The sequence below is a fragment of the Myxocyprinus asiaticus genome, chromosome 10 (assembly GCF_019703515.2).
Source record: "Myxocyprinus asiaticus isolate MX2 ecotype Aquarium Trade chromosome 10, UBuf_Myxa_2, whole genome shotgun sequence".
Lineage (NCBI taxonomy): Eukaryota > Metazoa > Chordata > Actinopteri > Cypriniformes > Catostomidae > Myxocyprinus > Myxocyprinus asiaticus.
Window position 1 is genome coordinate 8642202 of NC_059353.1, and position 27538 is coordinate 8669739.

At 37.3% G+C, this 27538-nt stretch overlaps 1 protein-coding gene across 4 annotated transcripts in view; it reads left to right on the forward strand.

Annotated features, from left to right (window-relative positions):
* Positions 1-27538, forward strand: part of LOC127447258 (disco-interacting protein 2 homolog A-like) — a 213976-nt gene that overhangs the window by 177660 nt on the left and 8778 nt on the right. For all 4 annotated transcript variants that reach the window (XM_051709019.1, XM_051709021.1, XM_051709020.1 and 1 more), the window contains 20 exons: positions 1523-1625; positions 1951-2015; positions 2174-2267; positions 5837-5956; positions 6079-6193; positions 6303-6442; positions 11454-11590; positions 12217-12297; positions 12728-12855; positions 14413-14527; positions 14675-14882; positions 14975-15075; positions 20400-20480; positions 20577-20700; positions 20961-21082; positions 21486-21597; positions 21939-22048; positions 22166-22296; positions 24157-24325; positions 25372-25542. In XM_051709019.1, the coding sequence (XP_051564979.1) occupies positions 1523-1625; positions 1951-2015; positions 2174-2267; positions 5837-5956; positions 6079-6193; positions 6303-6442; positions 11454-11590; positions 12217-12297; positions 12728-12855; positions 14413-14527; positions 14675-14882; positions 14975-15075; positions 20400-20480; positions 20577-20700; positions 20961-21082; positions 21486-21597; positions 21939-22048; positions 22166-22296; positions 24157-24325; positions 25372-25542 (2427 nt within the window). The remainder of the gene's footprint in view (positions 1-1522; positions 1626-1950; positions 2016-2173; positions 2268-5836; positions 5957-6078; positions 6194-6302; positions 6443-11453; positions 11591-12216; positions 12298-12727; positions 12856-14412; positions 14528-14674; positions 14883-14974; positions 15076-20399; positions 20481-20576; positions 20701-20960; positions 21083-21485; positions 21598-21938; positions 22049-22165; positions 22297-24156; positions 24326-25371; positions 25543-27538) is intronic.

A 27538-nucleotide genomic window follows, 5' to 3' on the forward strand; every position in this document is an offset into this window, starting at 1 on the left:
GCTTAAATTCGATAAGTCTAAGTGGTCGTAAAAAAGAAAAGCGATACTTTTGGTATTCGCAGTCGAAATTGTCTGACCATTGAAAATCAATGGGAACGATAAAAAAACAGAGCATTTTTTTTTTTTTTTTTTTTTTTTGTCAAATACAATCAATAAATCAGCCACAATGCAGGAAAAAACAGACAGAAATTACAGGGTGAGACTCAGTACAAAACATACACACCCACTCACACACTCACACATGTACACACACACAAAAATGAGACTATAACAATGTTAATAACAATAAGTGGAGCTGTACATCCATCTTTTGGTCATTGTTGGCATTACAAGTCATCTGTAGTTTTCCAGCTGATGACAGCAATCTGACACTCTCTCTCTCTCTCTCTCTCTCTCTCTCGCTGTCTCGCTGTCTCTCTCTCTCTCTCACACACACACACACACTGGTTTGCAATATACATTTTAACCATAGAAAGTTTGAAATTGCAAAATGTTTACTCTGATTCTTCTGTTTTATACTCTAATTGAATTTTCAGAATTTTGCAGTTCATTTCTGTTTCTTGATGTTCATTGTCTTGACATTATTATGCATTTACTTTGAGTTATAATTTTTTTATTTTTAAAATAAATTATTGGTAAAATGTATATATATATATATATATATATATATATATATATATATATATATATATATATTATTCTGTGTCTTCTCATTGTAACACCATGGTCAGGTTTGGTTGCAATCATAATGACACTAACTGCAAAAACTGACATTTCAAATAAATTTTAAAATGCTAAACTTTGACAAATAATAGTTTGATAATGTCTAAATATATATCCAAGTGCATATCTTTTCATAAAATATAAAATTTGGTTACAACAAGCCATCAGACTACACAGTAATTGCCTTCAGCCATCTACTGGCTGTTACTGGCATGACATGGTTTTCAAGTCATGTTATTTAAATTTTGTTCACCAGATGGCACATTCTCATATTTTCTTCATGTTTCAACTTATAGATAGGCTCTGAATTTATGTATTTATTTGTGTGTGCAAATGAGTTGTAAAATTTAGAAATGTACATGTAAATAAGATCAAAATAGCATAAAATCCCAAAAGAAATGCATACTTTTATTGCTCTTACTTCAGGGAAGAGGAAATTGTGTCATTATCATCATCATCATAAAAAAAAGGTTTACACATCTTACCCTTCCGGTCAAGAATGACTGCAAATACCAAAGGGAGGTGACATTTTTCAATACCATAGGAGGGCTAAATATCTTAAATAGTATAACAAAATTCTTCATTTTCATCCAGTTTTTCTTTTTCTGCAATATCACAAATCTTCATTTACATAAAAACATAAGGGTAGAAACCTGGCTATTATTTCATTTAACTTTAGATATTTAAATACTAATATAAATGTATTTGTCTTTAAGAGTTAAAACATATATCTATTTTTCCTTCTGTCTGTCTGTCTATCTGTCTGTCTGTCTGTCTGTCTGTCTATCTCTCTGTACAGTATAAGACGTGTAAGCAGGGCAGTACTATGGGCATCACCGTGTCTCACTCAGCTATGTTGTCTCACTGTCATGCGCTCACACAGGCCTGTGGCTACACAGAAGGTTAGTGTTTGTGACTTACACGGATAACACACAAGCTCTTCTGACACCTGCTGGTACTAGAGTACTGCAGGTCTAGTTTGTCCCTGTTCCACTCCCTAAAAAACTGCTCTGAAACCTGGCAGAACACTGTATTCAGAGCAGGTACTGCAGTTAAATGCCTCTTCTCTGCACATCTTTAAACTCGATTTTATCATACATCTAAGAGTTTTAAAGCTTTAAAGCTTATAGACATGAACTACAAGTCACACAACTCTAATTCTGACTTAATGGGCTCTTTAAATCGATTTGTTGTTTCACATTGTATCAACAAACCTCTCCTCATCAGGTGAGATCATAACAAATGTTCTGGACTTCAAACGAGATGCTGGTCTGTGGCACGGGGTCCTTACGGTGAGTCCTTACAAACAGACACATGTGTGTGCGATACACACCTAGAGACAGAGTTAAAGCTTTCACACTATATGTCAACATCAGATCCCCTCACACTCATCCAGCTATTTCTTGTTTTCTCACCACTGTCTTTGACAACCGCTGTCATGGTGATTTAGAGTGTGATGAACCGAATGCACGTGATCAGCATCCCGTACTCGCTGATGAAGGTCAACCCGCTCTCCTGGATCCAGAAAGTTCACACTTATAAAGGTGAGTAAACCGCCAAAAGCCAGACCTCCCATATGTGTCTTTGTATCGGTTTCTCTAAACAAAGCTATGGTCACAATTATTGGGCTGGGTAAATGTCGATTTTCCAATAGCAATCTTTACTTGAACAATTTAGATGTCAATTCAAAGGTCAATCTTTTACATTTTCTTTAAAGTTTACTTCAGTTTTGGGTGTGTTGATTATCAAGCTGTTCAATAAATAGCAATGAAACTCCATAGATTGGACCCTGTTATAACCAAGTTCCCTGTATAATTTATTGCATTAACTGTAACTGAAATATACAGTACCCAAATGAGAATCAGAAATTTAAATCAAATCAAATCGAGAGCTTGTGAATCGAATCGAATCAAATCTGTAACGATACCCAGCCTTATTCACCTATGTTTCGATGAACTGAGTGAACTAATATTGGAGATAGTAGCTGAAATGAATTGAAATTGTATTTAACAACAGTGTCTTTTGCTTAAAAATCCTCTTTGCTACTGACTGATTAGAAGCTCCACTTTGAGAGGTCTGTAAACTTTCCACTGCAAAAACCTGCCGATATATTCAGTTAACACAAAATTGATATTAAAACTCTTGGATAACAAGCAAACACATGGTGCCATATTATTCTTTCTAAGTTGGAATTTCTCAAGACATGCAAACAGTGGATTGTGAACAAATGTAGTTCATTTTAAGTATAATCCATTTTTTCAAAAGGAAAAAAAAAAGTTACATTTACAGTTATTCACTTACAGTGGTTTATAGACATCCATTGCAAAGATGTAAATATTGTAAAGCTTATATTTAATGCTCAGTCCTTTAAAATGTTCTTTAAAAGGGTCATGTCATCCATTTTTTTCCCTTGAGGTTCACGTGTAATGTTAGTAAAGTTTTTTTGGACAAAAAACAGTCATAATATAGTATTAAATGAACTCTTTCCACCCTGTCTCTGGCCCTCTGTCTGAAACACTCATTTTTTGTGTGATATGTCCCCTTTAAGACTTCAATATACACACCCACTGTGTTATAGTTGGCTTACATCTTTGCAGCACAAACACCGTCATGGAACTGTTTTTTCCAAGAATGAAAGAATGAAAACATGCATATGTTTTACAAAATCCAGGCAATCATTAATAGCCATATGTCCCAATTTTTGGGAATTTCAAGGGACAGGCGGCCAGGGGGTTCCCCTCTGTTGTGTTTCCGCTTCAATATGCATCCCATGTAAGGAAAAACAGGATGTTCGCCGGGTGGGGAGTCCCCCTCAACTGTTTTGCTGCTCAAATACGTGACAGTCGGTGTCTTATCGAATTCATTTCGGCCAAACTACATGATGTCCTGGCTTATTTGAAACAGTTGAGACAGCTGACAGCCTTACAAGCGTATACTTCAGCATTGTCTTTCGTTGCACTCTGTGCTAAGCATTATTTTTACATAAAAAAATTACTTAATCTCAAATCAATATCTCGTGAGCAATTACAGTGTCAAGAAAAAGTATGTGAACCCTTTGGAATTATCTGCATTTATGTATAAATTTGTCTTAAAATCTGGTTTTATCGTCATCTAAGTTACAATAATGAACAAACACAACCTGTTTTAACTAATAACACACAAATTATTGTATTGTTCTCGTACATATTGAATACATCATTCAAACATTCACAGTGTTGGTAAAAAAAAAAAAGTTTGTGAACCCCTTGGCTAATGACGTCAACAAAAGCTAATTAGAGTCAGGAGTTGGCAAACCTGGCATCCAAATAATGAAACTAGATTGGAGGTGTGGGTTAGAGCTACTTTGAATTATAAAAAGCACTCAAATATTTTGAGTTTGCTTTTCACAAAAGCATCTGCCGACGTGGACCATGCCTCGCAAAAAGAGATCTCAGAAGACGTACAATCAAGAATTGTTGCTTTGCATAAAGCTGGAAAGGGTTCAAAGTTATCTCAAAGAGCTTAGATATTCATCTGTCCACAGAATGTCTACAATTTAGTGCTGTGGCTACTCTCTCTAGAAGTGGCCATCCAGCCAATATGGCTCAAAGGGCACACCGCAGAATGCTCAGAATCAGAATGAGCTTTATTGCCAAGTATGCTTACACATACAAGGAATTTGTCTTGGTGACAGGAGCTTCCAGTGTACAACAATACAAAAACAGCAGCAAGACATGGATAATAATAAAAAATACAAAATAATTATACACACACATACATACATACACATACATAGTGCAATGTAACAGTGATGTAACAAAGAACCCTAGAGTGACAGCTAAAGACTTAAATAGGCATGTGTCCATTGTAGGACACCATGAAGAAAGCCGTTGCTTTCAAACAAAAAAATTGCTGCATGCCTAAAATTTGTCAAAGACCACCTTGACACTCTGTAACACTACTGGACTGATGAAACTTAGATTTAATTGTTTGGGAAGAACATGCAGCACTGTGTATGGTGTAAAAAGTGCACCGCATACCAACATAAAAACATCATCCCAACGGTGATGTACGGTGGAGGGAGCATCATGATTTTTGGCCTGCTTTGTTGCTTCGGAGCCTGGACCGCTTGCCATCATGGAGGGAAAAATGGATTCCCAAGTTTATCAATATATCCTATAGGGTAATGTCAGCTGTGCGCCAGCTGAAGCTAAGTAGAAGTTGGGTGATGCAGCAGGACAATGACCCTAAACATCAAAGAAAATCCACTACAGAATGACTTCAAAAAAAGAAAATCCACCCTTTGGACTGGACTAGTCAGAGCCCAGACCTTAACCCAATAGAGATGCTGTGGAATGACCTCAAGAGAGCCATTCACACCAGACATCCTAAGAATATGTCTGAGCTGAAGCAGTTCTGTAAGGAAGAATAGTCCAAAATTCCTTCTGAACATTATGCAGGTCTAATCAGCAGCTACCGGGAACGCTTGGTTGAGGTTATCGCTGCCAAAAGAGGATCAGCCAGTTATTAAATCCAAGGGTTCACTTACTTTTTCCACAGTACCGTGCATGTTTAATGGGATGTGTTCAATAAAGACATGAAAGATTATAATTGTGTGTGTGTTGTTAGCTTAAGCACATTTTGTTTGTTTATATTTGTGACTTTGATGAAGATGAGATCACAATTATGACCAATAAAAACCAGCTAATTCCAAATGGTTTACATACTTTTTCTTACCACTGTATGTATTTCTTTGGTAAGTAACCATGTAATAAGCACAATCCCCTTCGTGTTGGAGTCCTGATCATCGTTTATTTTACAATAAAAATGGCTGAATATACAATTCCTTATATATTGAACAAACACAGACAGAAACAGGAGTATTACATTTGTGTTACTAACCTGTATTACTGTCATGTCCAGTATAGTTGACACTGCTCCATCTTACAATATAAGTTTCTTCGTTTTGAGGTCTGAAACTTACAGTATGTTTTTATAGTACAATGACCTGTTATATGTCAAAATATCAAGGAAAATTCTCATGACATGACCCCTTTAAAGTCAATGTGTATTTATTGTGTTGTTAGGGCTCTGATTAAACTCTGTGTAATTAATTTATGGTTTGTTTGAGCAGCGCGTGTAGCAGTGGTGAAGTCCAGGGACATGCACTGGTCACTTTTAGCCCAGCGGGATCAGAGAGACATCAGTCTTAGCTCTCTCCGCATGCTCATCGTCGCTGATGGAGCCAACCCATGTGAGAATACAAATACACACATTCTTATTCTTTGTATAAATTAAGTTTATGATCAATTGCAAGACTTAGAATTGAATGGAATGCATCCTGAACTGTCACTACCTGTTTGTATTGAAACACAGGGTCTATTTCCTCCTGCGACGCCTTCCTAAACGTATTTCAGGCCCGTGGGCTTCGGCCAGAGGTGATTTGCCCATGTGCAAGTTCTTCTGAGGCCATGACTGTCGCCATCCGCAGGTAAACTGATGATATTATAGCAAATCAATCAAGAGCATATCTGCTACCTTTGCACAGCACTTGTTTAAAGTGCTTTGCCTTAACTGATTATGTGTTTGTGTGTGGTCAGGCCTCCAGAGATGGGCGTTCCTCCTCCTGGTAAAGCAGTGCTGTCTATGAGTGGTCTTAGTTATGGAGTGATCCGAGTGGACACAGAGGAGAAGCTCTCCGTCCTCACTGTCCAGGATGTTGGGCAGGTCATGCCTGGATGTAAGACTGCTTTACTCTCACTGTCAAATGTATTGATAAATATACTGATAAATAAAAAAAATGTTATAAATTAACACAATTAATGCATCTCTGAATCATATGTAAATTAGAAAATGTTCTTACCTTCAGAGTAATTGAAGCTAGAAGTAGCACCTTAATGAGTGTCCTAATGCTGCGTTCCATTCAAAGTCAGATGTTGGATATTCCTGCTTGATATCGCCGAACATAAAGGCGTTCCATTACCAGAAGTTTGGAATACGACCTAAAAGAAAAACAAAACCGCAACACTCCTGATAGCTTAGCAGGTGTACAGACACGTCTCCTTGCAACCAAATATTGGAGGAAAAATGATTTTGTTTTACAGGTGTACGATCATCAAAAGAGTAGGGCTGCCAACTGTCCTGTTTTAACCCGTATTAGTTTTGTTTGGATAAAAATGAATTTTTATTATTAACTGTGTAAAACTTGAATTTTAGCACAAGTTTCTAAGTTGTAAGTCCAACTTCAAGTGGCATTTCATTGCACTTTTCAAGCTGCTACTACAGACAATGTGCTTGCATTTTAAAACAGCCAGACACAGTGCAGTGGAATGAAATAGAGTATAGGGTGTTTTTAACTTAAGATGTCTTTAAAAAACAGCAAGACGCAATGCAACAGGCAAAGACTTCTGCCCAATATATCAGCTTTACCGATTAATCGGTGCCGAGAGTTGCGTTTCGGAAATTTCTGATTGTTGCAGATAGTTTTTTATGATGATTATTATTATTATTATTATTATTGCTACGTGTTCCTCTGTGGCTGGCGCAGGAGGATTCTACAGTTAGACAGGCTTGGTTCTGCAATATAACAGAAGCCTCTTGAGGTGAAATAAAAACAATTACTGATACCTCGTGGGGATCTAAATCTTTCAACATTAACAATATTCATCCATATTTTTATCCTAACTTCAATGCATATTTTGTTAATTTGATTAGATAATAGAGTGTTTAAAATTAAAGTGAGTGTATTTAAAGAAAAATGTGAGTATACGAAAACGTGCCCTGTCAGCACATATCTCCTATCTCCAACTTCATAACTTGTAAATAATAATGAACATTATTCCTCATACCTCATCTGGTGATATATATATATATATATATATATATATATATATATATGTGTGTGTGTGTGTAGTTGAAATCAGAAGTTTACATACACATAGGTCGAAGTCATTAAAACTCATTCTTTAACCACTCCACAGATTTCAAATTAGCAAACTATAGTTTTGGCAAGTCATTTAGGACATCTACTTTGTGCATTTCACAAGTAATTTTTCCAACAATTGTTTACAGACAGATTGTTACACTTTTAATTGACTATATCACAATTCCAGTGGGTCAGAAGTTTACATACACTAAGTTAACTGTGCCTTCAAGCAGCTTGGAAAATTCCAGAAAATGATGTCAAGCCTTTAGACAGTTAGCCAATTACCTTCTGATAGGAGGTGTACTGAATTGGAGGTGTACTTGTGGATGTATTTTAAGGCCTACCTTCAACCTAAGTGCTTCTTTGCTTGACATCATGAGAAAATCAAAAGATATCAGCCAAGACCTCAGAAAAAAATTGTGGACCTCCACAAGTCTGGTTCATCCTTGGGAGTCATTTCCAAACGCCAGAAGGTACCACGTTCATCTGTACAAACAAAGTACGCAAGTATAAACACCATGGGACCACACAGCCATCATACTGCTCAGGAAGTAGACGCATTCTGTCTCCTAGACATGAATGTAGTTTGGTGCAAAAAGTGCAAATCAATCCCAGAACAACAGCAAAGGACCTTGTGAAGATGCTGGAGGAAACAGGTAGACAAGTATCTATATCCACAGTAAAATGAGTCCTATATCGACATGACCTGAAAGGCTGCTCAGCAAGGAAGAAGCCACTGCTCCAAAACCGCAATAAAAAAGCCAGACTACAGTCTGCAAGTGCACATGGGGACAAAGATCTGACTTTTTGGAGAAATGTCCTCTAGTCTAATGACACAAAAAGTGAACTGTTTGGCCATAATGACCATCGTTATGTTTGGAGGAAAAAGGGTGAGGCTTGCAAGCCGAAGAACACCATCCCAACCGTGAAGCATGGGGGTGGCAGCATCATGTTGTGGGGGTGCTTTGCTGCAGGAGGGACTGGTGCACTTCACAAAATAGATGGCATCATGAGGAAGGAAAATTATGTGGATATATTGAAGCAACATCTCAAGACATCAACCAGGAAGTTAAAGCTCATTGCAAAGGGGTCTTCCAAATGGACAGTGACCCCAAGCATACCTCCAAAGTTGTGGAAAAAAAGGCTTCAGGACAACAAAGTCAAGGTATTGGAGTGGACATCACAAAGCCCTGACCTCAATTTGTGGGCAGAACTGAAAAAGCATGTGCGAGCAAGGAGGCCTACAAACCTGACACAGTTACACCAGTTCTCTCTGGAGGAATGGGCCAAAATTCCAACAACTTATTGTGAGACGCTTATGGAAGGCTACCCAAAACGTTTGACCCAAGTTAAACGATTTAAAGGCAATACTACCAAATACTAACAAAGTGTGTCAACTTCTGAACCACTGGGAATGTGAGGCTTATGCTACTCTCTGCGATCCACGCACAACTTACCACGCGCCCCATTGAGAGCGAGAACCACTAATCGCGACCACGAGGAGGTTACCCCATGTGACTCTACCCTCCCTAGCAACCGGGCCAATTTGGTTGCTTAGGAGACCTGGCTGGAGTCACTCAACATGCCCTGGATTCGAACTCACGACTCCAGGGGTGGTAGTCAGCATCAATACTCGCTGAGCTACCCAGGCCCCCGACATTTCACATTCTTAAAATAAAGTAATGATTCTAACTGACCTAAGACAGGGAATTTTTTCTACGATTAAATGTCAGGAATTGTGAAAAACTGAGTTTAAATGTATTTGGCTAAGGTGTATGTAAACTTCTGACTTCAACTGTGTGTGTGTGTGTGTGTGTGTGTGTGTGTATATATATATATATATATATATATATATATATATATATATATGCAGTGTATACACTGATGAGCCAAAACATTATGACCAATCACAGGTGAAGTGAATAGCGTTGATCATCTCCTAACAAGGCCACATGTCAAGATCTGGGTAGATTAGTTGGTAAGCAAGCAATCAGTTCTCGTAGTCAACGTGTTGAATGCAGGATAAATGGGCAGGAGTAAAGACCTGAGTGACTTTGACAAGGGCCAAATTGTTATGGCCAGATGACTGGGTCAGAGCATCTCTGAAACGGCAAGGCTTGTTGGGTGCTCCCAATCAGCAGTGGTGAGTACCTACCAACAGTGCTCTGAGGAGGGACAAACCACAAACCAGCAACAAGGTGTTGGGTGCCCAAAGCTCATCGATGCGTGAGGGCAACGAAGACTATCCCGTCTTTTCTGAACCGAAAGAAGTTGTACTGCGGCACAAGTCACAGAAAATTTTAATGATATTTACGGGAGGAATGTATCACAATACACAGTGCATCGCACCCTGCCACGTATGGTGCTGCTAAGCCGCAGACCAGTGAGAGTTCCTATGATGACCCCTGTCCACCATCAGAAGTGTCTACAATGGGCATTCAAGTGTCAGAACTGGACCTAGGAGCAGTGGAAAAAGGTCTCCTGGTCCAATGAGTCACGTTTTCTTTTATATCACGTGGACTGCCATGCATGTGTGTGCTGTTTACCTGGGGAAGTGATGGCACCAGGATGCATTGTAGGAAGATGTCAAGCCAGTGGAGGGAGTGTGATGCTCTGGCAATGTTCTGCTGGGAAACCCTGGGTCCGGCCATTTACAGTCCGGAAAGTATTCACAGCGCTTCACTTTTTCCACATTTTGTTATGTTACAGCCTTATTCCAAAATGGATTAAATTCATTATTTTCCTCAAAATTCTACAAACAATACCCCATAATGACAATGTGAAAGAAGTTTGTTTGAAATCTTTACAAATTTATTAAAAATAAAAATAAAAAATTTAAAAAATCACATGTACATAAGTATTCACAGCCTTTGCCATGACACTCAAAATTGAGTTTAGGTGCATCCTGTTTCCACTGATCATCCTTGAGATGTTTCTACAACTTGATTGGAGTCCACCTGTGGTAAATTCAGATACCACAGGACACCTTCAGGGTTCTTGTAGAATCCATGCCTCGGCGGGTCGGCGCTATTTTGGCTGCACGCAGAGGTCCAACAGCATATTAGGCAGGTGGTCAAAATTTTTTGCCTCATCAGTGTATATACAAAACCCTTCATCTGGTGAACACTGTATATAGGCTATAAAAAGTTAAACTTGGTTAATAATTAATTATTAAGCATTCTAGCATTGTAATGGAATCAAGTCTCCATTATTTCAAAACAAGAGTCCCCGGTTTGCTTCTGGCTTGTTTATAGATAAAAGTCCGTAGTTATACACCAAATCTTTATTTTTTTATTATTGAGATTTTGGTTGAACAATAAACTTCAACTGAGATTTTATTCATTTGGACTCTGTAGCCTCTGTATCTTTACCTGTTATAGTAAGAAAAGATATTTTTTTAACAGTCAATAAATCGATTTTAAAAACTATCGTCCCAATTCGGCTGATTAATCAGTTATCTGCCTTTTCCACCACCTTAGTTATCGTTTCAGCAAAATCCACTATTGGTTTACCTTTAAAACCAATAATTAATAAACAGTGCAGACAGAATGTGAGAACACGTCCAGTGTGAAAAACAGCCTCTAAGTCTACCTTAATTTAATAAACAGATAATAAACAGATTAATAAACTTGATTTCAGAATGAATGCTTCATTAATATGAAAAAAAGAATGTATATTGACTTCTGACCAGTGGAAACCAACCTGGTGGCCAGCTAAAACCAGCAAACCACCTTACTGCTGATTAATGGTCCAGACTAGTTACTGCTTATTTTTGAACCTGAATTTCTGATGTAGCGTCTATGTATGCATCTCTGTGTATGTGCAGCCCTGGTGTGTGTAGTTCGGTTAGAAGGAAAACCGTATCTGTGTCGAATGGATGAAGTTGGTGAAATCTGCGTGAGCTCAAGCAGCACAGGCATCTCCTACTATGGCCTGCCAGGAATGACCAAGAACGTCTTTGAGGTGAGTGGCAGAAATTTTGTTTCTGCGTATTTCTGTTAGTTCCAAACATGTAGGTTTACAAGGTACATTTAAAGACGCATCTGGTTAAATAGTCATTACTGTAAAATGTAAAATGCTTTGAGCCAGGCACATACTGAATCTGCAAAGTACTCTTACGTTTAATTTTTTTTGCGCTGACTATGGGGGGAAATGAGCGCAACCCTGCAGAATTTATGTAAAATAAGTTAAAATGTGTTAACGAGAGCTTGATGTGCAACACACTTGTCATTAGCTGAATGCATGATCACATTGGCCAAAATATTACATTTTACCTTTCGTTAAACAATATCTATTCAAATACCTTTCAAAAATTAATAGTAAGGAAAAACAAATAAACAAACATGCAAGAGATGTAGAATCTTTCTGTGGGTACAGATTCAGTACGGGCCTTGTGAAAGAGTTGGTGACAGTGTACTATAAATATCAAAAAAACAAAATAAAAGGTGAAAATCTACTTTTGTTCGGAACACTTCAGAAGTTCACAATAGATTCAAGTAAAAAGAGTAAGCTGAAATTATGTCTTAAAACCACAGCAAAGACTTTTTTATTGTTTGCAGTTGATCAAGATATTTTTCTCTGTCTTTCAGACCATTCCAGTGACCGCATCAGGAGCTCCTATAAGTGACAGACCCTTCACACGCACATCTCTGCTGGGCTTCATTGGGCCGGTGTGTTCAGTAAACTTAAACCAAAACCATAATTTTGAACCATCATCCTTAAGGCCAAAGTATACTTCGGTTTTCCACATTCCGGTACTGCTCCTGCACAGTATGCGTGGGGCAAATGTCATCATCAGCACAGTCTGCACGCCCCGTCCGCGTGAGGCTACTTTTTTCTTGACACGTGGACAGTCCTTGTCTATGTGCATCATCATGCACCTGCCATTGACTGTACGATTAGAGTATCACAAAGCAGACATGTCTGGAATGCGTCCTTTCGCACTTACGGTATACTCTGAAAGACTGAGCGCTTGACCGTGTGCGAGAACGGCATGCAGAAAAGCTTAGTATACCTGAGCCTTTACAGTTCCGTGTCTTTTTAAATCAACATGCAGAGTTAACGTCTATATGTTGTGACTGTGTTTTGTGTTATTGGCAGGATAATCTGGTGTTTGTGGTAGGGAAGATGGATGGACTGATGGTGGTGAGTGGACGGAGACATAACGCAGATGACGTGGTGGCCACAGCACTGGCAGTGGAGCCCATGAAGTTTGTCTACAGAGGAAGGTAATTAACATGGTTAGCAAAAGCATGAGAAGCAATTTGCTTGTACCATCTCATTCCTCTTCTGTATTTACACAGTAGTGTTAAGTGAAGCTATGAAACTGTAGCTTCTCTGGATGCAAGCTGCTCATAGCTTAAAGAAGTTGAACTACAGTCAAGCTACTCCTTTGTAAAAGTAGTTAACTACATTACAAGCAACTAACAAAAACTAGCTAACTTCATTGAAGCTATTTAAGGAAGAATATTCTTAAAAAAAGCACTTTTGTATATTTAAAGAAGATATGATTACAGTCCATTTAAATATAGTTATATGAACTATAAATGTAGTTACACTATATTTATAATATTGTTTTAAGTATAGCTTATTATATATTATAAACGAATCAGTGAATCATTTATTTGAAGTAGTTTACATGAAACTTTCAAACAAACCGATTCACCTAAATGAGGTTATCTGTAAGTGAATCATTGAATAATTTTTTAATCAAAATAAATTTAAAAAAAATGTGATTACAAAATTTAATCGGTTCATGACATGAACATGAACTGTCAGAAAACAAATCAATTTATTTAAATGATTTGGATTTCCCAACACTACCTATATGTGAATCTGAGAATTGTTTGTATAATCGGTTCATTTACATGAACTCTCCGAAACGAACCGATTCATTTAAATGATTTGGACTTCCCAACGCTACATATGGAAGAGTGGACGTTTGAACCAGGGAACCATTTCTTTGAACTATTTCATTCACATGAACCGTTCGAACAAACCGATTCATTTAGACATCACATTTGGATTTGGACTTCCCAACGCCTCCTAAGTGAATAGTTTATTTTAATCGGTTAATTTACGTTAACTGTCCGAACGAACAGACTCACTAAAACGCTATTTATAAGTTAATTAGTGCATTTTTTATTTAATTTTTTGGTCTGTTCATTTACATAATCTGTCCGAACGAACTGATTCACTTAAATTATTTGGACTTCCCATTGCTACATGAATCAGGAAATCATTTCTGACTAATTCACTAATGCTCCCTATTTGGACTTCCCAACACTACTTAAGTAAATGTACTTTAATCGATTCATTCACATGAACTATCTGAACAAACCAATTCACTAAAATGAACTGACTTTCCAATGCTACCTACAAGTGAATCGGTGAGTGGTTTATAATCGGTATATTTACATGAACTGTCTGAACAAACCGACTCACTAAAATGAATAGGACTTTCCAATGCTACATATGAGGGAGAGAGGATGGACAGTTTAGGTGAGTATGTTTGTTTACAGTGATGATTCCACTGTTGTGTGCGCAAAAAAACAATGTGACAACTGACATATTTAGCATTGTGTGACACTACACCGCTACTCATTGAAAAACGTAGCTTGTAACAGGAAAGCTGCAATATTGTGAAAATATGTAAATGTAGATAAAAAGTAGTGTCGCTACTTTTAGTAGCTGTATTTACTGTATTTACTCCCCAACACTGATAGACAGATAAACAGTCCTTCAGATGGCAAACATTTACTGTATCTCTGTTCTCTGTGTGTCAGGATTGCAGTGTTCTCAGTATCTGTGCTGCATGATGAACGCATTGTTGTGGTGGCAGAACAGAGGCCTGACGCATCAGAGGAGGACAGCTTCCAGTGGATGAGTCGCGTACTACAGGTGAACGCATACACAGAGTCACTATAGTCCGTTTATGGACTAGGTTCTGGCTTGAAACCATGCCTGTGCAGATCTCCAACATGTGACACAGACAAATATACCTCTCACAAACACACCCATACATGTTTTCTTGACCTTTGTACTCAGGCTATAGACAGCATCCATCAGGTAGGAGTATACTGTTTGGCTCTGGTGCCTGCTAACACACTACCCAAAGCACCTCTGGGCGGCATTCACATCTCAGAGACCAAACAGCGCTTCCTGGAGGGAGCCCTGCACCCCTGCAACGTTCTCATGTGCCCTCACACCTGCGTCACCAACCTGCCCAAACCTAGACAGAAGCAGCCGGGCACAGGTGAGGGGTGGGGTTTTATCTGCACATCAAAGCATTCATTGACATATTTTTACACATCATATGACCTTGTTTCTGTCCACTCTTTTTGCCAGATGTGGGGCCTGCTTCCATGATAGTTGGAAACCTGGTGGCAGGAAAGAGGATTGCACAGGCCTGTGGAAGAGACGTATCACAGCTGGAAGACAATGATCAGGTATGTAAAGGTCGACCCTGTGTCACGTCCCCACAGCATACAAGACACAGTCAAGGGAAAGTCTATACCTGATTCTAATTATCTCATTACCCCAAATATATTTCCTTTCAGCTTTTTGACAATATACATTTAAATAGCTCAATATTTATGTATTTGCTTTGAAAATACTATCTGACTAAAGCAAGAAACAGAAAGAGGATTTTGAAGTAGTAATTGGTTTAGGTGTGATGAAATATAAAGGTGGAGATGGGGAGGTGGAGGGATGTTGGAAGAATCATCACCGGTGTGGGGGAAGCAGCCACTTATATATCCTTGAGATATGATTGGCAGGCCTAGATGAACAAGTGCCTCCCAAACTTATGTTTGAAACTTTATTTGGAGCCAAGTAGATTCAAAATGTTTTATGTAAGAACTTACACAAATCTAGTGAAAAATCATCAAGGCATGTTTTCCACAGTTGTTTTTTTTTTCTTCTTCTTTAAATTGTACAAAGCACAAGGAATAATTATATTCATTCATGTCTATATATATGAACTATGAACACATAGTACTAAACATCAATATTTATCTACATTAATTATTTACTGAAACATTTTGGTATTACATTACAATAAAGTATTGTTTGTTAACATTAGTAAGTGCATTAGGTATCATGAGCTAACAATGAACAATATTTATGAATCCTGGTTCATGTTAATTTATAAAAAGACATCCATTCATTGTTTGTTCATGTTCATTCATAGTGCATTATCTAATGTTAACATATGCAACTTTTAATAAAAAAAGAATTATTATTATTAGTATAAAAGTATGTTGAAATTAACCAAGATGAATTAGTGATTTAAAAGTACTGAGTAATTAAATGGATAGTTTAAAAGTTCTGATTCATTCGAGTAAATCAGACTCTCATCTATTGCCATTTTAGATTTTGAGGTTTGCCTTTTTAACCCTCCTATTGTCTTAAGGTCATTTTGACCCGGGACAGTTAAAGAAAATTGTATAAATACTGCATAGTTTTTGGTACTGGAACCAAATGTTGTGACTTTGTCAAAACCATCAAAACAAACAGAATTATATATATATATATATATATATATATATATATATATATATATATATATATATATATATATATATATAATTGTTTAAGAGAAATATAAATTTAAAACAAATTGTTCCTTTAATTGTCCTAACGGGTCAATTTTGACCCGTATGGGAAGAACCAGTTTTGACCTTTCACATTCTGACTTTCTGGATGTTATACAGCTTTAAATAATTGTTTGCTCATCTATTAATCAAATTTGACCTAAAAATATTTCAAATTATTTTAAATTTAGCCCCATAGCCCCATAATGTTCTCTAGCTCCCCCACCTGCTTCACTGGGTACTGCATCTTTACCACAAATTGCATACTCTTCTCTAAAACTGGGTTTGTGAACACATGCACATTTTTACAGTTTTGAACAAGTAACATGTTAGTAAATAAGTTTAATTTTTTTCTCATAAAACAGATGGCAGAAAGAACTATTAGGGCACCTTCCTAAACCCCTGTAATACTGAAACAAATTATTTTACGTTAGTGGGAAGGAGTAGATTTGTTGCAATGGATGTGCAAATTTGCAGAAAACAGCAATAGAGATTAATTTGTGAAATAGGCATGAACTAAAATTTTTACTATAAAATGTACACCGTTGATTTTCTGCAAGCAGAATAAATCAGAAATTGTTGTAATATAGTTAAGATATTATAGAACGCCAAAAGTGATTGAAATAAACTTAAACTGAGACATTCTTGGCCAATGTTTGACAATTTTTTAAACTTTTTTTTTAATTATTCTTTAAAAATTATGTTACTCCATTAATATTCAGTATAATTATTTCCCCTGTTCACAATACACTTTGGGAAAACAGTAAAACAAGATTTTCGTTAAGGGGGGCCTTTAGTACCGTTGAAAACCAATCAAGAATTTATGCATTTTGAGTGGTTTTCAATACGGGTCAAAAATGACCCGAAGGAGAAAAGGAGAGTGTAGTTTCTTAAGACAATAGGATGGTTAAAAGCACCCTAATAAAATATCTCTGTCTTGTCACTTTCAAGTTTTATGATAAGCAGTCATGAAACTAGCCCGCTAGCATGGTCTTGAAGAAACGTAACTTGCCAAATAGAGCTCTTCAGTTCATCACCAGGAGCCTATTTGTTATATATTGTTAAGTATTTTTGTGGCAAATCAGGTTCTAAATGTGGAAGAGGACATTTCTAGTTCAGTTGTAAATGTCATTAAAATTTAGTGTTACTTATGAAAAAAAGGGGGACAATTCGGATGACCATGTGACTGTAGTAATGTGATGAACTATAGTATATCATACTCTGTTGAATATGTCTCAATGAAATTCTGATACGGAGGTAAAGTTGATCATTTTTAATTGTCTTCTGTTACACATGAGTTCATTCTTTTCTACACTGTATACAGTAGATGACATTGTGGCATAAAAGTGAACTAAACACAAACATATATAAACAATGTTTGAATATAGGAACTGTTGCATTTACAGTCTAGGCCTTCAGTGTGATTCATGCTATTAAGAAAACACAGTTTCACAATGAATAAGACACCATATGCCTTGGGGAGTCATACATTATGTCGCAGCTAACTAGTAATACCAATTGACATTTTAAAAACACGTCCACACACGAAAGCCTGAACTTGAAACGACATTTAATGCTCAAGCAAATCTAATTTTAACTGCAGTATGACTGTTTTCTGAAATGAACGTCTCCCGAACAGACATTCAAAAATCATAATTTTTCATATGAATCTATCAAGGAGGTCTATAATACCCGGAAAAATCGATCTAATAATATTTGCGATTTAAATGTTGCTTGCAATAAATTTCATTTCGTCAGGGTACACGGTTATGCTGCGTTCCATTCAAGTTGGATCTGGGATATTCCTACTTGATATCGCCGACCATAAATGCATTCCATTCCCCGATATTTGGAAGATGACGTTTAAGGAAACAAAACTGCAATGCTCCGTTAGCTTAGCAGGTGTTTGACTCTCATTAGAGATGTCTCCTAGCAACCCAACTGATAAACAATGCTGCAGCGCTAGCATTTGTGCTACAGGTGTACGATTATCAAAAGAGATTATAATGTTTTATACACCTGTTTCTGCAGGCATTTGTTAAACAAGCTTTAATATCATTTAATGTGGAAACGAACTTATTTATCGATATTACTTAATAAAGTGAATGTTTATCACTTACTTTGTATATCTCCCGACATGTTTGTGTGACATCATGCCCCTGCATCTCAGTTTAGAATTTCTGCACAAGCCTACAAGTTGTAATTCTGACTTCAAGATGCATTTCATTGCAATTTTCCTAGTAGGAAGTTGTAAAATTCGACTTTCTGAGTTGAATGGAACGCAGCACTATTTTTCAAAACTTGATCCGACACTGAATGCTCCAGCAGCCTAATTTACACTTAGAAACCTCCTGATGTTGCTATAACAATGCAAAAAGCACTTACCAATTTACTTAAGTGAAAATCAGTCCTCCTTTCCTGTTTAATAAATTAAATCACACGGTCATGCAGAACATCTCGTGTTTTTAAATCCATAAGGATCTCTTTCTCAATGGCAATACCAGCAGTGATGACAGCCGACTCTCAGCAAGATCTTACGCTTTTCGCTCTTGAATTACATACATCACTTAAAGCGTGATTGCGTCACTCAAGGCCAGTTAGAAGGCCTCGACCGGGACATATCCTAAAGATCACACCCACCAAGAACAAATAAATCAATCTGATTGGCTGATGAATCTGACAATCTGACTTTAGTTGCTCATTCATCTGCACTGTTGACGGGGTGCAGCTCAGACTCACGCGCTCCTTCGGGCATACGATTTGTGAAACAGTTGTCTCACTTCACTTGTAAGCATCAAGGAATAAATTCTGACTGGATAAACTTTTAGTTTTTCTCTATTTGTTTGTAGATTAATTAAGAGTTAAAAACGATTAAAAATACATAGGCAAAAAGGTGATTGAGAATGAAAGGATGAAAAATATGTATTTATTTGGCATGTTACGCCAGCAGAGAAGGCTTTGCTGGCCCTGAGAATTCGCCACTGGTTGCAGCTGACTCCACAGCACAGGGACACCTGCCCTTGGTTACACTCTTTACATCACTTTTCTTACTTTCTTCTAAAATTAATTATCTTCTCCTCTTTTCCTTCACCTTTACCTTGCACTTTCCTAAAAGTAAGACGGTAGGCTGCTAACTTGCTTGCTGGCAAACTGGCAGAGAAATTTCAAAAGAAATGAGCTCACTTGACTACATTTCCCTCAGTATTAAAACTTAAATCATATGAAACACTTATGTACCATATCAGGGCCTGAAATTAATTTCTGAAGGGGGTATTGCCCCCCTTAGATGCCTCAAATTGTTGGGGATTTTTTCCACTTTGTAGTCATGACACAAAGATATTCAATATTGTATAAGAATAATTAGTATTCTTATTTTAAATGCATTCATTTTATTTAATACATAGCAATATAACTTTATAACATAGCTAGTATGTGCCTCACCTCAAAGCTGATGATGATGAATCTTTTCTATTGCGCTTGCTCCCTGTTCCAGTTCTTAATGGCAAAACTGGCATGAACAAGTAATCAGTAAAGGAAGATGAATGACTTAAAGCTGCTACAGCGAGCAGCCCCCTCTATTGGTCAAAATAAACAGCACACGGTAAACCTTGTTGCCGGTAGTCTTTAATTGCGGCTTTCTTGCCATGCATTTTCACTTTGCGGACTGTTTTGAACACGCAGTAAAAACGGGGACATTTCCTGGGGACAGCTTCAGTCTGGGACAGACCGTCAAAAACCAGGACTGTCCCTGGAAAACAGGGATGTCTGGTCACCCTAGGGTGCACATCCAAACATACAACATTTATTTTACTTCCCATTAAGACATTGCTTTTCAGCATCACACACCTTAGTGGCTTTTCAGCTCACTGACCACGTAGTCACTCTGCTTTTCAGCAGCAGCTCTCAACCACACACATACAGAGCTTCATTGCATCTCTCCCTGTGTCTCTCTCGACTGCAGCTCTCGTTGCGACTTTATCCCTCACCTGCCAACAATGCAGTCACCAACAGCTGGGTGAGATAATTCACCCCAGGTGTCTCGTCCTCACTCCACATTGTTGTCGCTCGGCCACGCCCCGCTCGCCACAATTTTTTATCATATAGCCCTAGCCACAATACAAATTCTACATCCTCATAGAGTATACAGTTGTCTGAATGTGTCATGTTTCCTCCTGTAGTTCCTGTATATGCAGGATGTTTTGCAGTGGAGGGCTCAGGCCACTCCAGATCACCCGCTGTTTCTGCTGCTCAACGCCAAGGTACAGCACTCAGCTCTCAGCACAGGCAATACAGTGCATTCACATTCAGTATGTGTGTGTATTCTCCATTCTCATATGTGTGTTCATTTATTTCAGGGCACTGTGGCCAGCACTGCCTCCTGTGTACAGCTGCACAAGCGGGCGGAGCGTGTGGCCGTAGCGCTGATGGAGAGGGGCCGACTCAACACTGGAGACCATGTAGCACTTGTTTATCCTCCTGGTGAGGGAGAAAGAGAGAGAAATACTCTTAATTTAGCTTAATGAGATCTAATAAAGGTTTTTAGGGTTTAAGATTTTCCCAAAAAAGGACAATTCTGTCATCATTTACTCACCCTCATGTCGTTCGAGCTCATAGGACTTTCTGGGCTCAATTTACATACATATGATGAGAGAATGTTCATGTTTGAGAACTGTTCCTTTAAACTTGTGGGGAATTATTTAGAAGTATAGTGCATGGCTCTTACTGTGTTTCTCCTGCAGGTATTGACCTGATTGCCACTTTCTATGGCTGTCTGTATGCCGGCTGTGTTCCCGTCACTGTCAGGCCTCCACACCCACAGAACTTAACCACCACCCTTCCAACTGTTAAAATGATTGTTGAGGTAAACTGAACCTCTGGTATACCTGTGCATTATTATTTGAGCCATATATTGGCCATGCCAGTTAATTGAACAGTATTTGGCATTTTAGACTATAGGCTTCTGATAATTATGCTTCTTTAGCCAATTAACAGAAATGTCAGATCCCCCTTGTGTCAATACCAAAACCTATTACAAAATCTATTTATTTGAACAGTTACAGTGTTTTGTATGAATAAATATTGTGTAAAATAAATGTATCTTTAATTTGAGCTATTTTGTGTACATCTCATTTGCTATTATTTAATTGCATTATATCATATTGGCATTATATCACAGATTCGACTGTTTGTAATGCCCTTGTCGGCTGACCACTGCTTTGTGTCATCTGTCACTTGATTCAAGCCTGTTGTATTTTTTCTGACAGGTCAGTAAGTCTGTGTGTATTCTGACAACACAAGCAATAATGAAACTTCTGAAATCTAAAGAGGCAGCGGCAGCCGTGGAAATAAAATCGTGGCCGCTGATCTTAGACACAGGTAAAGACACTGTATACATTTGTCAGATATACTTGTGCTATTGTGTCGCTGAGTTGGAATTCTAGAGCTCTCTCTAACAGTAAACCCTTCACTAAGCCCCATCTTAAAAAGACTACTGACCAATCCTACCTTAGCAACTGTTGCCATCTGCCATTTTCATCAGACAATCGTTTGCTTTTTTCTAATGAGAGTCTATGGAATTCATGTGTGTTTTGGTAGTTTTAAGTAGATTTTACAGTAATTATCTAAACATATATATTTTTTTAAATGGTTGCCGGGTCCATTGTAGTAGTATATACTTTGTAAGGAAAGTGTTAAGCTAATTTATTCATACCTTTCAGATGATCTCCCTAGAAAGAGAATTCCTCAGATCTACAAACCACCTACTCCAGAGATGTTAGCCTACCTGGACTTCAGTGTTTCTACCACAGGGATACTTGCTGGGGTCAAGGTACTGTCTAACCTGTCAGCCATGAGCAAATAACCTAGATTAAAGATTTCAAAGTGGTTGACAGCTTTGTTATATTTAATGTCTAATTTTATGTTTTTCTTTTTTGGTTTTTTTCAGATGTCCCATGCTGCCACCAGTGCCTTGTGTCGCTCTATTAAGCTACAGTGTGAGCTGTACCCCTCTCGACAGATCGCCATCTGTCTGGACCCCTACTGTGGCCTAGGCTTTGCCCTCTGGTGTCTCTGCAGGTGAGATGCAATACACTCCAAAGATTAGCTCCAAATTCCTATTCACACCAAGAGTGATGCAACAAAGCAATGTGAATCGCTAACAAAAATAGAATTCACTTAAAATACAACTCATTGCTAAACTAAAACAACAACTGATTTGTTTTGAACTTATTAAAACTACACTTAAATGTGTTTACATGACTCAAAATCTAACTATAATAAAAAAGAACACAAATTAAACATAGTTAAACAATGTTAAACATGTTTAAATTGTATCAGTGCAGTAACTTGAGCTGCCTCAAAATACTAAAACAAAATCCCAAAATGCTGAAAAAAAAACAAAACAAAAAAACTATAAAACAGACAAAAAAACTAAACTAAAACTAACATTATTTCAGTTAATAATGTTAACTAAAACCTTGGTTTTAGTTAATAAGGCATAAGGAATTAGGTCTGTTAAATAAGGCATAAGGAACCCTACATATATATAAAAAAATAAAAGAAATAAAAAATAAAAATAAAAAAACAGATTTAGGGGTCTCCCCAATTATTTATTTATTTTTATTTAATTTTTTTTGGTGCAGGTTGGGGGTGTTGTTAAGAAAGAAAAAAATGGCAAGATCAATTAAAAGTAAAAAGTCAGTACTATGGTGAATTTTGTAAAAAAAATAAATAAAAAAACATTCGGCTACCTGTCTACCTTTAATCCTACAATTCTGATCAAGTAGGGCCACTTTGCTGTTTGCGGTCATTTTTGACCAACACAGTACAGGTTTAATTTATTTATTTATTTTTAAAGAAAAATGTATCACATTTCTTTTTTATTTCAAGGAAAAAAATAAAATTAAATAAAAAAAAGGAATAAAAATATCGAAAATTCTGCACTTCGTTTAGGTTTTTTTTATTTTTTTATATTTTATTTTAATATAAATTTCTCGATTTCACTATTAATTTGTATATGCAAATAAGCACATTTAACTTCAAAACAGTAAAAACCTTCACTTCTATAAGTTGAAACATGAAGATTGCTGCCATCTGGTGAAAAAAAGAAAAATAATGTCTTGAAAATCATGCTATGACAATAATAACAAGTAGATGGCTGCAGTGTTCTATGCAGCCACATACTGGGTTCTAATTCTAAATTTTACCACAAGTTAACAAGTTTTACATTTAGATATATATTTTGATATTATTAAACTATTGTATTCTGTGTGCATGCGTGAGTTTGTGTGTGCGTGTGAGTTAGCGTGTGTGTGCTACATTGTGGGAGTGTTATGGTCTTACCACCTCATTTATGTGTGTGTGTGTGTGTGTGTGTGTGTGTGTGTGTGTATGTTTGTTCTGCATTGTGCATGATTTACATATTGTATCTGACAAATAAAAAAATTGCTCTGTATTTTTGTCTTTCCCATTCATTTCCTATGGTCGGTCAGTTTTGACCGAAAAAGCAAAGGTTTCACTTTTTTTTGTATGAATACTTTTATTGTGTGTGTGTTCAGATGGCAAGTGGAGGAAAAGTCACTAAGTCTTTTATTGCTCAGATAAACTAAACTATTTTTGTTACATCAGAAACATTTATTTCAGTCGAAAATGACCGAACAGAATAGGAAGGTTAAAATCTTCCGAAAAAAACTGCAAGTGCCCCTTATTACCTCTATATTAAAATACTTTAAGTTATACTAGTACAAATAGTTAAAAGCAGTGAAAGATCCTAGCATGCTGTATGCATCATTTTTAGTAAGTCTCTCAGCTTGACAGGATTCTGCATGCTCATTGAAAATTAGTTGTGTTCTAACACTGCTGGTAACTTTTAAGCTCTCTGTGCCATATTTCTATTAGGAGGTTGCTTTAATTTTTACTGAATTGTTGTGTTTACAGTGTATACTCAGGCCATCAGTCTATACTGGTTCCTCCTCTGGAGCTGGAGAGCAATGCATCTGTTTGGCTGTCTGCTGTCAGTCAGTATAAAGTTCGAGTGACGTTCTGCTCATACTCTGTCATGGAGATGTGTACCAAAGCCCTGGGCTCACAGACCGAAGCTCTGCGGGTCAGTCACATACATACACACTGTCACCCACTAAAACATACATCAGTGTAGCTTATAATTTTAAGATAATTTTAAATGGCACATTTTTGCTTTTCATTTCTTAAAGGAATAGTTCACCCAGAAATGAAAATTCTCTCATTGTTCTCTTACCCTGATGCCATCCCAGATGTGTATGCCTGTCTTTCTTCAGCAGAACACAAATGAAGATTTTTAGAAGAAGCTAGAGCTCTGTCAGGACCTTATAATGGTTGTACATGGGTGCCAGCACTTTGACTGTCCAAAAATCACTTTTAGGCAGCATAAAAGTAATCCATGTGAATCCAGTCGATCAATGAATGTCTTCTGAATCGATAATTAAAACGTTTTTAACTTTAAATCAGCGCTTCCTTCCAGGGCTCTGATGCAGTTTGAAATGGCCGAACTCTCGCGTGACGTTCGTTCTTCTGTTGGAAATAAGCGGCGCTTCTGAATTCTCGCATGAACTCACCGACGTGCTTACGTCATGCTTCACGTCAGCTGCTAGCAAGAAGTGCTTTTTAAAAGTTGATAACGTTTTAATTATCGATTTATTTTTTACACATATGTATCGATTTGCTTCAGAAGACATTCATTGAGTCGTGTGGATTACTTTTATGCTGCCTAAATGTGTTTTTGGACAGTCAAAGTGCTGGCACCCGTGTACATCCATTATAAGGTCCTGACAGGGCTCTATCTTCTTCTAAAAATCTTCATTTGTGTTCTGCTGAAGAAAGACAGTCATACACATCTGGTGAATGAGAGAATTTTCATTTTTGGGTGAACTATTCCTTTAATGAGTTTACTGCTGTATTGCACTAAATTTACCCTCAGACATCAGTAAATTGCTTCTAAATATAAATGAATATAAATTGCATATGTATTTATTTATTGTTTAGAGTATATTACCAATCCCAATCACAATGTATACAATTTTTCTAGAATCTCTAGTTTAGGTTCAAATTGTTTTAACTATTGAAGGAGCCTCAATTTTGCAGCAGCACCATTAACCCCCCTCTCTACACCTGCAGTTAAGGAATGTTAATCTGTCGTGTGTACGGACCTGCATGGTGGTGGCAGAGGAGCGTCCCCGCACCACACTCACTCAGTCCTTCTCTAAGATCTTCAAAGACCTGGGCCTCTCCACACGTGCCGTCAGCACCACCTTTGGCTGCAGGGTCAATGTGGCCATTTGTCTTCAGGTGAGTGAAGGGAGTTTTTATTATTACTTTCTATGTAGAAAGAGCAGTAGAGGTTTTGGCAAACTTCTGTCTGATTATTTACATACAGTAAGCTTTTAAAAGGCTTATTCACACCAAGCATGACATTTTGATATCAAGAAACAATGACTTCACACCAAGTGAAATTTTGACCAATAAGAAAGAAGCTGTTTGGATCATGTCTCCAGAACAGGTATACATTGAATAGGTTGTATTTTATTTTGAAGAAAGTAAAATTTGTATTGTTATAGTAAATAAAGCTTGTGAATCAGGTATGTTCAGATATGCGAACTCTTCTCCAAATCTGATGCAAATTTTCATTGCACTTAATGTGAACAGTTTGGGTTTGGAAAAACGGAAATTATTTTCAGCTGCGGTCTGCATCGCTTTGTCGTGTCACTCTTGGTGTGAATATGCCTTCATCTGTTTTTGTTGTTTTTTTGACAATTTTCTGTATCATTGAGGTGTATTTGACTGGTCTGGGTGCTTGTATGTAACTGTATCTGTATCTGCTTTTGTACATTAAATGTACGCCTGTGTTTGTCTGCTGCTCCATGCCCTCTCTTCAGCCCAATAGGCTGGGCAATTTGGCTGAGCAGGTATTGTGACCCAGACGGGAACCACAGGGGTGCTAGCTGGGGGCTTCCAGGATGCTTATAAAGGCTCTGCTTTTCATATGTGTGTGTGTTTGAAATGAAATGCTCACGTGCATGACAAAGAACGCATTGCTTCGAGTATCTGAGACTATTGTTATATTTTTTATTTTATTTCTTTTTGCCAGCGCTGTTGCATACCATGTTTTATTTCTGAATATTAAATATAACTTAGTATATTAACTATATTAAATATCCAATTGATTATTTATTAAACCATTTTTTATTTATTATTTAAAAGGTATATTATTTAAAATTTAAGTCAGAAGTGTTAATATTACACAAAATCGACATAATAGATTATACAAAAAATAAATATTATGATTTTATTATATTGTAGTTAAAATGGTATATTGCAAAAAATGTTTATTTATTTTTTCATATTAACACAAAGTTAATCTCTGTCAAAGATCACACACAAAAGTCTTGTCAGCGTTATTTCCTGATCATTCAACTGAGGGATCTCGTTTTTTTTCTTGACAAACAGCTCCTTTGTACTTATCATGAAGACTTTTCTATGTAACATTATTCACATTGACTGTGCCTCATATGCTTGGATAGATACATATGTCTGCTCTACCTCCTCCTCTTCACAGCTTTTTTGCTTAGCCCTACATTTATACCTAGGCTGTGCCAAAGCAATGCTTGTAGCCGCCTATATAGACCCTGATTACACCTGGTATTAAGATGCATTTTGGGTGATCTGATCACATGTGGTCAGCCCTAAATACAAGTCTAAACGGTGTCTAAAACGTTTTGTGACCGTATCACAAACACCACATACGAATGTGGTCAGTGACGCATGTGACCAGATCACATTTGTGATGTAAAATCTAATCCGTCATGTATGCGTCCCAGCAGCAGTGAAGCACCGCCCCTCACCTGTCAATGAACTGCTAAAACAAGAGTTTAAACTTTGCCGTTTACCAGCAGCTTTAAAAGGAAATTACCGTCTGATTGGAACATTTTAAATAGCGGATACATACGCATTCACGAGAGCTTCACGGATCTTCTTTAGTGTGTCTGATATCAACACAGATGACACCTGAAGCTCCTTTAATACAGGTAATAGACTAAAATAACAGATGATTGTGCTTGATGTTGCGTTTGTGCTTAGATTAAATTTCAATTGCATCTGCAAGAAACAGAAACTTTCTTTGTCTTTTCTGACTTTGTAGCACTTTATTATCATGCAGTAACACACTGACATAGTGACTGATGTATGTCGTCATGAAACAGAGACCCTCCCCTCCAAATCAGAATACAAGTGGTCAGAGGAGACGCATTTAAGTGGCCAGGTGTAAACAGCTATGTGTCTCACCTGA